Consider the following 15,761-nt stretch of genomic DNA (forward strand, 5'->3'; position numbering starts at 1 on the left):
TGTACCAATCTATGTTAATAGGGTAGTTAAGGTTTTTTTTTGGACATGGAATAACCTGTCTCCCCTACCATGAAATAGACTAGTCCAATACTATATATATAGCGGGTGTTGGCAGCTTCAGTCAGTCTATTTGAAGTCTCCTTGGAGTCTGTTTGCGAGTTTGTTCGCTGTAGCTGCAGAGTAGTTACCAGGTAAGGGTAAAGAAATAAGTGAGGACGTTGAATTAGCAGAATCGCAATAAAGGTTACTACAGGGCTGAATAAGCCTTATAGTATAGGTTGCATCAACTGGTCGACCACCGTAGCTTTGGCATTGGAAATAAAGGCTGAATAAGTCTGTACTCTAGTGCCAAAGTGAGCTGGAGACGCCAGTTGACTAGAGACCTCTTGTTCGTAACCAGGGCCCTTGGTTGGGCCAGTTGTCCGGGGACATTGGTTTAGTGTAGGACAGGTGGTCCAGAGTCAAATTGTCCCTTGATTTCTTTAAGATTAGTTATGCGAATCATAGTAAATATATTGATTGAGTAAATTGTTTAAATAATCATCGTAAATATATTGATTAAGTTTGTGTCCTAGTGGACCAGATACAGATCATTTATTTAGGTTATTGCACTGCAGAAATCCCGGGTGTAACCGGGTACGTGTCCACTTGAATATTTAGACCGCTCGGCTGGACACACGTTACAGAAATTTTGGTGGCAGCGGTGGGATTTTTGCAGTGTAAGGAAATTTTTTTTTTTGTATGTGTTCATCATTGATACAATAATAAAATTTGAGTAATATTATCTTGTTGTATATAATGTCAACTGATCAGCTAGATCGGGAACTGACAGTTCTCAAGGAAGAAATAAGAGAACTAGAGTCAAGTATTCGGCAGCATGAGAGTCTTATACACTCAACACCAAGGCCTCGAGGATATGAGGCCCGGGGTAGATATGACTCTGGTATTTCCAGTGGTCCATCGTCAGTTTTTCCCAGGAGTTCTTTGGCCGATCATTCTCCGGATGTTGAGTCAAATAGACCGAGTACTAGCTGTCATCCAAGGGTAAGGTTTCATGAGGAAATGGAATCTAGAAATGATGAAACCAACAGAAATGCTATAGCAGATAGAGTAGATATTGGTAATATCACAGACAGGCGTCACCGAAGACCAGTTGTATCAGGTAATGCAACTAAGAAAATGAGTAGAAGGGAAGTAAAAGCCGCAACCTACGATGGCAGTGGATCGTGGTTGGATTATAAGACTCATTTTAACACAGTCAGCAAACTTAATGAGTGGACAGAAGAGGAGAAAGGCTTATTTCTCGCAGCATCTCTTCGGGGTCAGGCTCAAGCAGTCCTTGGAAACTTGCCAGGAGACAACACTGATTATCATTACCTTGTACAGGCCCTTGAAGAACGCTTTGCGCCACCCAATCAAACCGAGTTATACAGAGTTCAGCTAAGGGAGAGGCGTAAGAGAGCAACAGAGACCATACCTGAGTTAGGACAGGCTGTCAGAAGATTGGCAAATTTGGCCTATCCAAAAGCCCCATCTGAGGTAAGGGAAACCTTGGCCATGGAACAATTTTTAGATGGCTTGCCTGACTCGGACATGCGAATAAGGATTAAGCAGGCGCGTCCTAAGGATTTAAATGATGCCATTAAACATGCAGTAGAACTAGAGGCATATCTAAGGGCAGAAGACAAGAGGGGGTACAAAGGTTATCAACACCAGTTGAGGGAAGAGGTAACTACTAATGACGGGACTTTCAAAATGGAAATGAAAAATTGGATGTCATCAATGGAAAAGAATATGGCAGCCATAAACAAGGAAATTAAAGAGCTCAGACAAGGCAGAGGCCAGTTGGACAAAAAGTCTTACAAAGAGTCATCTCTATCCAGAAAAAGCATGGATATGATAGAATGTTATGGTTGTCATAAAAAGGGACATTATAAGAGAAATTGTCCAGAGAAAAATAAGAGAGACACTTCCGGTAGCAAGAAGACTTCAGGGGGAAGCGATACCGGAAGGAAATATAGTGATAAGGGTTCAAATGGACAGTTAACTGGCAAGCTTGGCTCTTGCTCAAACGAAGCTGGAATGTTCATTTACGTAATGATAAATGGTGTTAGGGTGAAAATGTTAGTAGACACAGGGGCTACGGTTACGATGCTGTCAACAACTTTATTCGACAAAGTGAAAGACCATTGGGCATTTGAAATCCAAGAACCTGGAATGAAAGTTTACACTGCAGATGGTGATGAATTAAAGTTGGAAGGTAAAGTCAATATTGAGATGGCAATTGGAAGACATCCCATAAAGACATTAGCTTTGGTAGCTAATCTTCAGGTAGAGGGTATTCTTGGATTAGACATGATCAAACGTTTTGATATGGTCATAGATGCGAAACGACATGTTTTGTTATTTGAGGACGAAAGTATTCCTATGATGTATGAAGGTAAATTTGGATGCTTTAGAGTTGTAGCAGAAGAAACGGTCAGTATACCACCCCGGAGTGAACTTATTATACCAGGGAAAATTTGTACTCTTGACGAGGAGCAACTACAAACACAGGGCATTGTAGAACCTAAAGAAAAAGAAGATACTAATAGGCCATTGACTGCTAGAACTTGTGTTCAACCAATGAAGAATAATATTGTGCCAGTGAGGTTGTTGAACGTGGAGTCTGAACCAAAGGTGGTGTACAAGAACACAGAGATTGGGCAATTTCAGGAAACGGAACAAGTTACTTCAAATTATGCCAGTGAACCAGCAGAGCGGCCTGACATAGAAAACTTGTATAATGACTCGGTGATGCATCTAACAAAGAAACAAGCTAAGGAAGTAAAATCTTTTCTTTGGAAGTACAAATCATTGTTTGCCAAGAGTAATAATGATCTTGGAAAAACTAATATAGTCAAACACAAGATTGACACTGGAGACGCGAGACCTATAAAACAACCTGTTCGCCGTTCTCCTGCACACTTGGCAAAAGAAATAGAAAGAAATATTGATGAGATGCTAGACTGCAATATTATAGAACCTTCGACAAGTCCCTGGGCATCACCTATTGTACTGGTGAAAAAGAAGGATAATTCCTATCGATTTTGTGTAGATTACAGGCGTCTTAATGCTTGCACGGTTAAGGACGCATATCCTTTGCCCAGGATTGATGAATCCTTAGAACAATTGTCTGGATACAGCTGGTTCTCCACCTTAGATATGTTTTCCGGATATTGGCAGGTGGAACTTGATCCCAAGGACAAACATAAAACGGCTTTCGCCACACGAAGGGGTTTGTTTCAGTTTCGAGTGATGCCTTTTGGGCTTTGTTGTGCACCAGCCACGTTCGAAAGATTAATGGAAATGGTATTGGCAGGATTACAATGGGAGGTTTGCCTGGTTTACCTTGATGATATAATCATCATGGGTAAAACATTCAATGAAATGATGGCTAATTTAGAGCGAGTGTTTGACAGACTTCAATCAGCTGGGTTGCGATTAAAGGCCAACAAATGCCATTTGTTCCAGAGATCTGTGAAATTCTTAGGCCACATTATTTCTGAAGAAGGTATAATGACAGATCCTGAAAAGATAGAAAGTGTGAAACACTGGCCAGTACCAACAAATGCAACCGAGGTCAGGTCTTTCCTTGGACTGTGTGGATACTATAGGAAGTTTATAAAGGACTTTGCAACGATTGCCAAGTGTCTACATAAGTTGACTGAAAAAGGGAGACCATTTTTCTGGAATGATGATTGCCAGATTGCTTTTGATCTGTTGAAACAAAAGCTTATAACTACCCCAGTATTAGGACACCCCGACTTCACTAAAGAGTTTATACTGGACACAGATGCTAGCAGAGATGCTATTGGGGCTATACTTTCTCAGGAACAAGAGGGTCATGAGAAAGTTATTGCCTATGCCAGTCGTACCTTGTCCAAGAGTGAACGAAGCTACTGCATCACTAGGAAGGAGCTACTTGCAGTTGTTCATTTTGTTAAAGTTTTCAGACATTTCCTTCAGGGACGAAAATTTCGTATTAGAACGGACCATAGTTCGCTAAAGTGGTTATTGAGATTCAAGAACCCAGAGGGCCAACTAGCAAGATGGCTAGAAGTATTGAGTACATATGATATGTTGATTGAACACCGCCCAGGAGCGCAACATCAAAATGCTGACGCCCTTAGTAGAATACCTTGCAAACAATGTGGTTTCTTTACTGCTTGGGATCAAGAAGAGGAATCAAGGTCCCTACATGCAATTAAGAACAATGAGGATGATGCCAAATTGTCAGGCGATTTGTCCCTTAAAAGTATTCAAGAAAACGATGAAGATGTTGCATTGATTGTCAAATGGTTAAAAGATGGGACAAAACCAAAATCCGAAGAACTAGCAGGGAAAAGTATTTATGTTCGAGATATTGTAGGGCAATGGGATTTGTTATTGGTAAAAGATGGGTTGCTGTGCAGAAAGTGGATTACTGGAAAGGGAAGTCCTATCTTACAAGCTATAATACCATGGAGCGAGAGGCGCAAGGTACTATATTTCTGTCATGACTTTAAAGGGGCTGGACACCTGGGTCACAAGAAGACACTCGAAAGAGTGCGAAGTAAGTACTATTGGCCAGGTAGCCGAAAGGATGTAAGAGCATACGTTGCAGGATGTGAAAAATGTTCAAAGAGAAAAAGTCCGAATATTACAAAGAAAGCTCCCATGAAGGTAGTGGAATCTGGAATTCCTATGGAGAGAGTGGCCACGGATATTCTAGGAGAATTGCCAAAGACGGAGAGAGGTAACCGATATATTTTGGTAGTTGCTGACTACTTTACCAAGTGGACCGAGAGTTTTGCCATGCCCAACATGGAAGCACAAACGGTTGCTCGTATATTGGTAGAGGAGGTCTTTGCTAAATTCGGAGTGCCTAGAATACTTCATTCGGACCAGGGCAGGCAATATGAAAGTCTTTTGTTTCAAGAGCTCTGTGCCTTACTTCATATTGAAAAGACTAGAACAACTCCCTATCACCCACAAAGTGATGGGATGGTTGAACGTTTTAATAAAACCCTTGCAACCATGCTTAGTGCATATGTGAACGAGCACCAGACTAACTGGGATGAATCTCTCCCATATGTTATGCAGGCCTATCGTTCTGCAGTTCACGAAACTACAGGCTATACACCCAACTTTTTAATGTTAGGTAGAGAGACATCTACACCCCTAGATCTCATGTACGAATTGCCAGGAGAGGTAAAAGTTACTCCTAGAAACCAGTGGGTTTGGGAATTACAGGAACGCTTAGAAGAAGCTCACAGGGTAGTACGAGAAAATACTAAGCAAGCTATGTGTCGACAAAAGACATATCATGACCGGAAGCTTAGCTATGAAAAATTTGTCCCTGGTGATAGTGTTCTTGTGTACTTTCCGGTTCGCAAAATAGGTAGGTCAGCGAAATTGACCTCATATTGGCATGGTCCATATACAATCTTAGGAAAATGCTCTGATCTGACCTACAAGGTTAACTGTGGGCCAAAAGGTAGAGAGCAAGTTGTCCACGTAGATAGAATTAGAATAAGACATCCCCAGTTACTGAGGGGAGAATCAAGTTCCAGTGAAGTTGATAAACTAGGTGATCAGAGACGTCTAGAAGATGAGAATAAAGTCTCTGATGAAAAAGATGACATAGGGGATACAGGTGATCAGGTGGGGGATACTTGGTCATCAACAATGATAGAGTCAGACGATCAAAATGATATGTGGTCGCCAGATCCCACAAGAAGGAAAAGACGTCCACCAAAATGGATGTCAGACTATGTCAGAGATTAAATAATGTGTTAGAAATATATATAGTTAGTGTCGAGTTTTGATATTTTAAACAGATAGTTTAACGTTTTGTTTATATTTTGTCTTTCATAGATTACAATGCCAAAGACAAAGATAACTGTCAACAAAGGCAGGAAGTGCCCATTCTGTCCTTACCGTTTCATGAAAGATGAAGAATTGTCAAAGCACATTGGCGAATGCAGTAAGGAACTGTTGTTCTGCAATTTTTGTGATTTCAATTCCACCACCTCCAAAAATTTGAGAAGGCATCTCAAGAGACAACATGACATTGGTGAAGAAACTGGCGGTGAGGTAGATTCAGTACTTCAAAAGGAAGGCCCCAGTGAAAGTTGCGTCTCAGATGCTGAATCGTGGGTCACACAGGATCCTGGGGATCTTCGAGCGGTGCTTCTAGGGGATATAAGTGAAAGTGAGAGTGAGGATGAAGTCAGTAAAGAGAAGAGTGGGAAGGAACTCCCGTGTAGTGATGAATCAAAGAGAGAAGAAGGTAGACTCTACCGGAAACCCACTCGACCTTTACCAGTTTTCGCTCCCGCTAGGGTTGCACCCTTAATAGATAACAGACCTTCTAATCCAGCACCTGAGAAACAACCATGTGAACACAAAGAGTGTCAGACTGATCCAGTGTATTTCACGGAAAGCGTAAAAATAATCACCAAATGGGTCGAAGAGGGAAGACGAATCAAGAAGATTGAAAAGAAGAAATTGCTGTAAAAAAAAAAAAAATCATTTTGACATTCAGAAAGATATTCTGTTCATTTAAAGAAGCAAAACATCATAAATATTTAATACTTTAAATTGTTGTTGTTTTCATACGGGACGTATGACTTAAAGGGGTGGGTGATGTGATGAATCAGGGTTGTACCAATCTATGTTAATAGGGTAGTTAAGGTTTTTTTTTGGACATGGAATAACCTGTCTCCCCTACCATGAAATAGACTAGTCCAATACTATATATATAGCGGGTGTTGGCAGCTTCAGTCAGTCTATTTGAAGTCTCCTTGGAGTCTGTTTGCGAGTTTGTTCGCTGTAGCTGCAGAGTAGTTACCAGGTAAGGGTAAAGAAATAAGTGAGGACGTTGAATTAGCAGAATCGCAATAAAGGTTACTACAGGGCTGAATAAGCCTTATAGTATAGGTTGCATCAACTGGTCGACCACCGTAGCTTTGGCATTGGAAATAAAGGCTGAATAAGTCTGTACTCTAGTGCCAAAGTGAGCTGGAGACGCCAGTTGACTAGAGACCTCTTGTTCGTAACCAGGGCCCTTGGTTGGGCCAGTTGTCCGGGGACATTGGTTTAGTGTAGGACAGGTGGTCCAGAGTCAAATTGTCCCTTGATTTCTTTAAGATTAGTTATGCGAATCATAGTAAATATATTGATTGAGTAAATTGTTTAAATAATCATCGTAAATATATTGATTAAGTTTGTGTCCTAGTGGACCAGATACAGATCATTTATTTAGGTTATTGCACTGCAGAAATCCCGGGTGTAACCGGGTACGTGTCCACTTGAATATTTAGACCGCTCGGCTGGACACACGTTACACATTTATCCATAACTTTTTTGTAACTTTTACTCATCTCTCTAAGGTTTTGTTTGTTTACTTCCAATTTACACACGTTATGAATTCTTTTAGGGAAGTGAAGTTTTTTCCTAGAAGTTTTGCACTCTCTATTAAACCAGAGTTTGCTTTGCTTTTTATTATATGAATCTAGACCCGCGGAAGAAGTTTCAAATGTTTCTTTCGCTGTTCTGATAAATATATTACAAATGTCTTTTGAGATTCTAAATTTCAGCAGCTGCTAAACCGGCAAGACTGCTCAACCTTCTTAACTAATGACACATTGTCTTAACAGCAGTTCTTAATTTCTTGAGTCATCATTATGTTTTGTTAAACTGAAATAAAGCAGGTGCTACCTTGTTAATATCAGTACTACAAATAGTATTATTATTTGTACGTATTTCAGTAAGGTTACGCTCAGTTGATTTTACAGCTGAGATCTCTATGTTATTACGAAACTCGACTTCTCTATCGGGGAACCATAATTTTACACCTGGCTGTTTTACACATGTGGTGCTATTTTTGGACATTGAATAGGTGGACAATGAAAAAGACAATGGGTTATGTACATCGGAAAATAGATTACAGAATTCATGAACTTCAAAATGTTTTAACAATTCAAAAATGTGCACATTGGCTATAACATAATCCACAGTGCTGCTGTTTTTACAAGTAACACCACCTTTGTTTTTATTACTACCGAATCTACTATTCACAATATACATATCGTTATTTTTACAAAACTCTATTTATAGCCAAAATTGTTGACAACTGTATCTAACAGATCTACCCAAAGGGATGTCATATTTTTCAAAAACAAAAACCCTTGATAACACGGAGGCTTCAAAAGCACCTTCCGAATGGTTCACATGTATCAGAAAATTATCTGCAGTAAAATGATTTTTTAAATCCCCAACTCTAGCATTCAAGTCTCCCACTAAACATACATATTTTTGGTCTTTTGAAACATTGATAAGTTCTTGTTTAATTTCTATAAAACAATCTGTACAACAGTATTTGCTAGATTCAGGCGGTATATACACAACTCTACATATCATATCTTCACACATTTGAAAAAGTGACTTATTTAGCTTAAACCAGTACAATCAGTATTTACAATCTTTATATACTTCACAATTTCATCACGCACTGCTAATATCAATCCACCGGACCTTATTTTTGAGAGCTTACTTCTGTTTTTTTTCATGAATGTTGTATAGCCTGGGATATTTATTCAAGTGGATCCGCTTTGCTGCATGGTTCATGTCAAATGCACTAACCAGGAGTAATCCCCAATATACTTGCACACATTCCCTTTCTATTTTAAACCACAAGGGGAGACCGATTACAAGATATTACTTGCGGAGTCCTGATTGATGGGGCGATTCCAAGTTTTTTCCTTGTTTAGCGTCCACCCTAAATTCGAAAACCTGTCTACCAATCCGAGAAAACACACAAACCAAAAGGGGAAAAACACAACATTTTCAGAACAGTTCTAGAATTTCTTATTATCATTTGGGAACTCTCCGCGCAATAAAACTAAGTTTAAAACTACTAGTTTATTGAAATTAAAAAAAAAATTAATACACCACTTGAAAAAGAGAGATGTCAATTCCAAAAGAGTAAAATGCATCTCAGAGATTCGTATATGGCCAATGCTGATAATTTAATTTTTAAGAGACAAGCACGCTACTTTGCATGTATATACTCATTATTTGATTAACAAACTCGAAAATACATGCCTAAATCTGCGTAGTGAATTCGACAGGAAATGTACATGAATTCTTGGGAGGGGATTCAGAAGCCTCTAGTACATTCTAAGGGGCATAATTCCCTAAAAACTAAAATTTATAAAAGTAAGGATATAGTATGTGTATGTGATTTACATATAGAGTTTATCCACGTCGGCTATGAAAATCTCCGCTTGTCGTCTTCAAAACAAGGCAGCATGAAGCGGTAGACACTTGCATTGATATCGATCAGTAAAAGATCGATCAACGGTCACAGTCGAGTGGAAATGTTTTTTTTTATTGGTCCTCATTAAAGTACATGTATAACTTGATTATCAGTAACCAACCCCCACCCCCCGATACACACACACACACACTTCTATTTAAATGGAGACAAAATACAAAAAATTGAAATGCAGAATACCAACACACATAAAAGAATCAAAATTCACTTTCACGTCCCTTTTGATATGCTACATAGAGATTTTATTTCTTATTCAGTTATCAAATTATACGAAATCTGATGTTATTTTGTTACTTGTCAGTTGTGGGAACAATAAATAAAACACGTCAAAGCGTTTCTTATAGAGTTATCCTTGCCATTCCTGGATAATATCGCTTGATTATGTTTCTTTTTCATGTTAGTGTCTGATAAAAAAAAAATCTTTAAAAATATACCTAGCAAACTGCTGACCTGAATTACATGACTATACATCTACTAAGACAAAAACTGCTTTAAAATAGATAATGATTTTGCTTTTGAATTCCTCCTGATGTTTACATGTTACACAACCGTAGGTAAGATATTTGATATATTTCAGTAACAATGGCAATTTTATAACTTTTTCGGATACACTAACTCTCTGGGGCATTTCCTCCACAAATCTTTACATTTGTCCTTGTAGTAACGATAAAATACTTAAAATATTTTTTTCCGGAACGGATTATCATCATAGACGGACGTTGAAAAATTCAGAGGTAAGGTGCACCGTTTTCACAAAGGTGATATTGGGCAGAACAACCCCCCCCCCCTTCTCCAGCCCCGATGTACATCCATTGGAATACTGAACATATTTCCTATGACATACTTAACGTATTATTTCATGGATAATCTGGATAAAATCCTTTTAAAAATACTAGCTTACTTCAAGATTATCAATATATACCAGTAGTGTAGTTAATATGTACATTCGTTTTTTACACAGGTAGATATCTCTAGAGTAATCTTTTTTTTTTCGTTTTTCATTTCAAGAGCTGGAATGCCTTTAAAATGTAAAAATACTTTCTGGAAAAAAAAATAATCGAGTTAAATCATCGTTTATGGAGCGGGGATTAGGGGGTGGTCTTGTCCACAATTAATGAATGATCGTGTTTGTATTTCTTACAGAACTGGGAACAGATATTCTTTATTTATAGACAATAAAAAGGTTGATTGTATCATGTTTCACTTAAATTTTGGTAGAAAATGCCGAAAAAGTACACCACTGTCTAGGTTTATAAGCCTTATAAACTTAGTTTGTCAACATAATTAATTTTTCTTTATCTATAATTCCTTGTAAGTTATAAATTAAACCCGATTTTACAAAACATTGATGTCAATTTTCCAATCAGCATGATAAATGTATATATAATTAATAAGTGTACATAAGAACTTTTCCATTCCCAGCTGCAGACCTTCAATAAGTAAATGTAGGTCGGCAGTGGCAGACTTAGAAGTGTTTAGTAATATATAACACACTTTAGAACCTGATTATGCGATAAAACACTAGAATCCTTTTTGACTTAATTAATTTTGTCAAATAAAAATCTGCAACAATACAGTGACAAGGATAACAAGTTTTGAAAAAAAAAGTTCATATGGTGACTTCTACTAGTATACGCCAATCTTCCCTCCTACCCCCCTCCCCTCCCCCTTTATCTGCCCCGATCACTAGCTACATGTATTGTCTTTTGATATTTATGAATCCCACACACATATAAATTGAAAACGAATATAACATAACTTAAGAAAGCTGATGATTTTCAATAAAAAGTCAAATAAATTCAATGTCCACTATGAAGGAGACGTGCGTTTTATTTGGAAGTACATGTATGTAATTAAATGTAAATTGATCGTCTGAACCAGCCCAACTTATGTCGTTATTACTTTTTTACGCTGTAAATATTGATTGAATATTTATCATAGTTGCGAAGACGGGAGAATTTGTTTCAAGTACATATTTTCAACATGATTGCTCTTTGTGACGTCATGTTTTCAATGCATAGCGTCATTAATTACATGTAATGTCCCTTAAAGGACTTATCGCATAATTCTGAATTATTTGAGATTAAAAGCGTATTACGTTCCTCATGTCCACAATTTATAAATTCTGTGTTTTTACTGTGGATAAATTGCGGTAATTAACTAATTATTGACTCAAATGAAAACCCCTGAATTAAAAATCTACTAGATGAAATCCCGCGCAAGCGCGGGGAATTGAATTTATACCACTACCGACAGAAAATATATTGTAGTTCTCTATTGACAACCTACCGGCTTATAGCAGGAACAAATACTTTGTTCAGCATGCAGGAACAAATACTTTGTTAAAAATCCCGCATGAAGTAGATATACCTATCCAATCCCCCCCCCCCCCCCAAAACAACCCCCTCCTTTTTTTTGTTTTATTTATTTATTTATTTTTTAAACTTGAAAAAATAGCAATTTCATTAATTGACTTTTATTGTGAAACCTGTTATACTGTGTTATGGATATTGTACTTCAGATGCTCTAATTTCATTTCCGTCAAGGATAAAAGCAACGAATTTGAACCTTTTACTAATAAATTGATGGGGGGGGGGGGTAAAAACTCGCAGGTACTTGGGTCTTGGTTTATAAATATGTTTGTACCTTATTGATATGTAAAATGTACTTTACTTTTTTACCTGTCAATAAGGTACATACATATTTATAAACCAAGAACCAAGTACCTGTGTAAAAATTAGCTTTTATCGCCCTATGAATAGGCTGAGTATTTGATACAAAAGACTAAGCTGCAATAATATAGCCCTCTCCGGGTTTTTTTTTTATTTGATCTGATATTTTCTGGCCCCTCTCTCTCTCTCTCTCTCTCTGCCCCCCCCCCCCCCTCAAAAACGAGAGGGCTACATTATTGCAGCTATAAAAGATTGTATTTAGAAATTAATTGTGCATTGATTAAAGCGCAATATTTTACATCTTTAATTGTATTTGAACAATACCGTATTCATTAATTTTCTCTTTTCATGTAAGCAAGTTTATTACGAAGTACAAATTGTACTTCGGGTTCGTTGTCACGATGCGCTCAGTAGGAATATATACAAATTTTACCGATAAATTTATTAGGAAAACCTACTACATACATGTAAATGTAATAGTCTTTCGATATATAATTATATTCACAACTTATAGTGTTATCAGTGATTTACCATTACTTCAATTATGACCATTTACACGAAAGCTTTTCTTATGGTCATGTAGCTATAATCGCCTCCTTTTTTTCTTAACATCGGGCTCGATGCTATATGATGTTCTAGAAGCTTCCGTCAATATAAAGATCGGTGAATGACGAAAATATTTTGCACATTTTCCTTTTTAATCGGTTATCACAACTTATTTCTTTTATATCATTTAAATCGAGTTTTAATTGAATAATTCAGTGATGACGTTTTATGTAATAAATAAACGATTGCTTGTTGTCAGTTTCATTAAAAATTGCCAGTAACTTAGATCCGCCAACCGGAAACGCCACCGTACTCACGTTTTAGCTATTTCATGGCTGTTTATAGAAAATGAAAGTAGACTTTTAATTTAATGTACGATACTTACTATGCGAGTGAAATCTAAATATAGTTTACGGACATCAGCTTGTATCTAGTGTATTGTTAGAGGAGTAAGAACTCTGGTGCACCCGTTTCGGAGTTTATTTGCAAAATTTATTGATTTATTAGTATAGAAGCTAATTAGATAGCGATCACGTGACCCTGTGACGTCAAAGGCGACAATGGCTGATCAGCTCTTCATTAATTTTCCTAAAATATACACGATACAACCTGAATTTTCTGCGTTGTGGACGACCAAATCACTTATTTTATCGATATAAAATTTAATATTCTACCTTATATGTTAGAAATGTCAGCAAGAAATAAAGAGCATCGCAACGGCACATAATACGCCCGTCTCCTATTAATTGAGTGTGCAGGGAACAAGTCATGTCATCCTTGCTATAAGGATTTCACCTACTTTAAGGCCTCATTTAATATTACCTCTAAATGTTGACAGTGGTTTTTTTAAAATCAAAAGGATATACATGTAAATTAATATGTTTCCACATGTTTTCAATAAACTGATTTAATTAATTGTAAAATAAACCCTACTTTCAAGCAAACAACTTGGACTAAATGGGAATTTATAAATATGATAATTTAATCTCACCATTTCAATAATATACAGTATGTATCAGTTTCTGCATTTTTTCAAAATTTAAAAGTAACTGTATTAAAAAGTGAACACTGACCTAAGTACTATAAATATAACAATTGTATGATTTCTTTTGCTAAGTGTTTTTAAACCTTGGATAACAGTTTTGCAACTTAAAGTATTACCATGTTTCCAATTATGAATTCTTTTGCTAAAGAAAAACATAATACTATAGTATGTCTTGCCTTAATTGCAAGCAAACCAAATTATTTTGTGGTCAGAGTAGTAAACTTCCATAACTCCACATTCTGGACTTCTGTCACCAGGAATATTTGAGAAGATGAGATCTATTGTTGATCCATGGTAATTTGTAGGAGAGGAAATTTGCTGTTTATAACAAAAGTTTTCAAGAAGTAATGTTTGCAGTGCTGTCTTTTTCTGAGGATTGCTTTGCCCAGTTCACATTTAAGTCCCCCATGATCACAGAATAAGTGGTGTTGATATATTCTGTTTGAATTGTCCTCAGCAATGCACATAGTCTCTCAATAGGTGTTTTAGGATGTTTGTACAGCATGACAAATAGTACATCCTCAATAAATTCACTTCGAAACATCAGTATTTCAATTCCTTGGAATGCTTGATGGAATTCAACTATGTCCACAGGGTATCTTATATACAGAGCTGTCCCATATGCTGATCTTTGGCAGTTCTCCTTTAAACAATCTTTTCTATACTGCTCAAAATTTCCAATAGAAGTACTGTCTAATGCATCTTTGTGACTGAATCTTGTTTCACAAAAGCATGCAATGTCCAGGGCATCAATGTTGTGATCTTTCCTTACATCCTCCATGTGCCTATTCAGAGACCGAGCATTCAGAAAAGCAATTTTGTGGCACTATGGTACATTGTAAAGAAATTTAAGGTCCATTTCTATTGGGAATGATTTCAATCTCTTCATTTCTTCAAGAACACTCTTGTCTACACTTATTTTATCATCTTGAAGGTTGAGTATGAAAAGATTGTCTAGAGACTGGCAGCGGCTTAGTGCAACATAATGCATATGATCAACCTTTCTTTTTGTTGTCAAATCAACTACCACTGTGGACAATGTACCCTCTTGAGAACGATGGATGGTTTTTGCATGCGCCGCCCTCAATGGAAACTGGAACCTTTGTAATTGTGCTTGACCCTTATGTCCAGCAGCATATTGCCTCAATACTGGCTGTATTGGAGTCCACTGCTTTTGATGGCATGAACGATAGAGCCTCCTACTGTCTGTTCCTAACTTGGCTCCAGTTAAAGGTGCATCATATTCCACCCATATAACACCAGAAGCTTGTGATTCTCTCTCCATGATGTCAATGATTTTAATTTTGCAGGAAGCTCCATTAATAAGACCATCTGTTGTATCTAAGTTTACAGTCAACTCAGAATAGATGTCCTTTGCTACTTGTAAAATATTTGGAAGCTGCAAGTTTTTCTCCTTTGAATTTGTGAATGACTCAATGATCTTTCTTGTCATTTCTGATGATGTTGATCCAACCACCCTATCTCTGGCATGAATTGTATATACCGGATTAGGAGAGGTACTGATAACAGAACTGTTGAATGTGTTTACAGATTCCTTTGTAGCAAACAGATGACATGCTGTCTGAGGGTATTCAGGCGATTCCCTATCTACTGTTCTTTGCCTCAAAAGGATGATGTCTTCCTTTATTTCATCACCTTCCCTTACTCGGTTTAAAAGCTCAGCAAAGTGTCTGCTCTCTGCCTGCCGCATGATTTTTTTTCAACTCAAACATTTTAACTAAATCTGTCCAAATATTTGTTGCTAAAGGTAGGTACTCAGATCTGGGAGTGGAAAATATGTATGAGTCTCGAACTGGTTTTAGCTGAAATAAGTCACCAACAGCTATCAATGTAATTCCTCCAAAGGGTTTGTTACATTGCATTACTTCCATCAAGCGTTGATTGATGCAATTCAACATCCTAAACCCTACCATTGATACTTCATCCATAAATATCATTTGAACATTTCCAATCTGCTGTCTCAGGGTATTAAGAGAACTTGAAGATAGTGGTTTTGTAAGTCAAACTTTGATTTGGAAGGATTTTAAGAGCACTGTGAATTGTATTCCCTTGAATGTGATAAGCTGCTTTCCTTGTTGGAGCAATGACAAGTATATTCCGAGTCGTAAAATCTTTT

The 15,761-nt window shown here is 37.3% G+C and overlaps 2 protein-coding genes across 2 annotated transcripts; one reads left to right on the forward strand and one right to left on the reverse strand.

The window, feature by feature from the left end:
* The first annotated feature begins 5,904 nt into the window (after nt 1–5,904).
* On the forward strand, nt 5,905–6,540 carry LOC133198309 (B-cell lymphoma/leukemia 11B-like). Its single transcript, XM_061334418.1, has one exon. The coding sequence runs from the start codon at nt 5,905–5,907 to the stop codon at nt 6,538–6,540; it is 636 nt and encodes a 211-aa protein (XP_061190402.1).
* A 7,910-nt stretch (nt 6,541–14,450) lies between these two features.
* LOC133198310 (uncharacterized) lies at nt 14,451–15,335 on the reverse strand. The gene has a single exon (XM_061334419.1). It carries the CDS (start codon nt 15,333–15,335, stop codon nt 14,451–14,453), a length of 885 nt encoding a protein of 294 aa, XP_061190403.1.
* Between the last annotated feature and the right edge of the window lie 426 nt (nt 15,336–15,761).

This window comes from Saccostrea echinata, unplaced genomic scaffold (assembly GCF_033153115.1).
Source record: "Saccostrea echinata isolate AGI-Se365-2 ecotype Australia unplaced genomic scaffold, CSIRO_AGI_Sech_v1 ptg000033l, whole genome shotgun sequence".
Lineage (NCBI taxonomy): Eukaryota > Metazoa > Mollusca > Bivalvia > Ostreida > Ostreidae > Saccostrea > Saccostrea echinata.

What these genes read in the sequence shown, in the direction of transcription:
- LOC133198309 (XM_061334418.1), top strand. Translation starts at nt 5,905, where the DNA reads ATGCCAAAGACAAAGATAACTGTCAACAAAGGCAGGAAGTGCCCATTC.
- LOC133198310 (XM_061334419.1), bottom strand. Translation starts at nt 15,335, where the DNA reads ATGCGGCAGGCAGAGAGCAGACACTTTGCTGAGCTTTTAAACCGAGTA.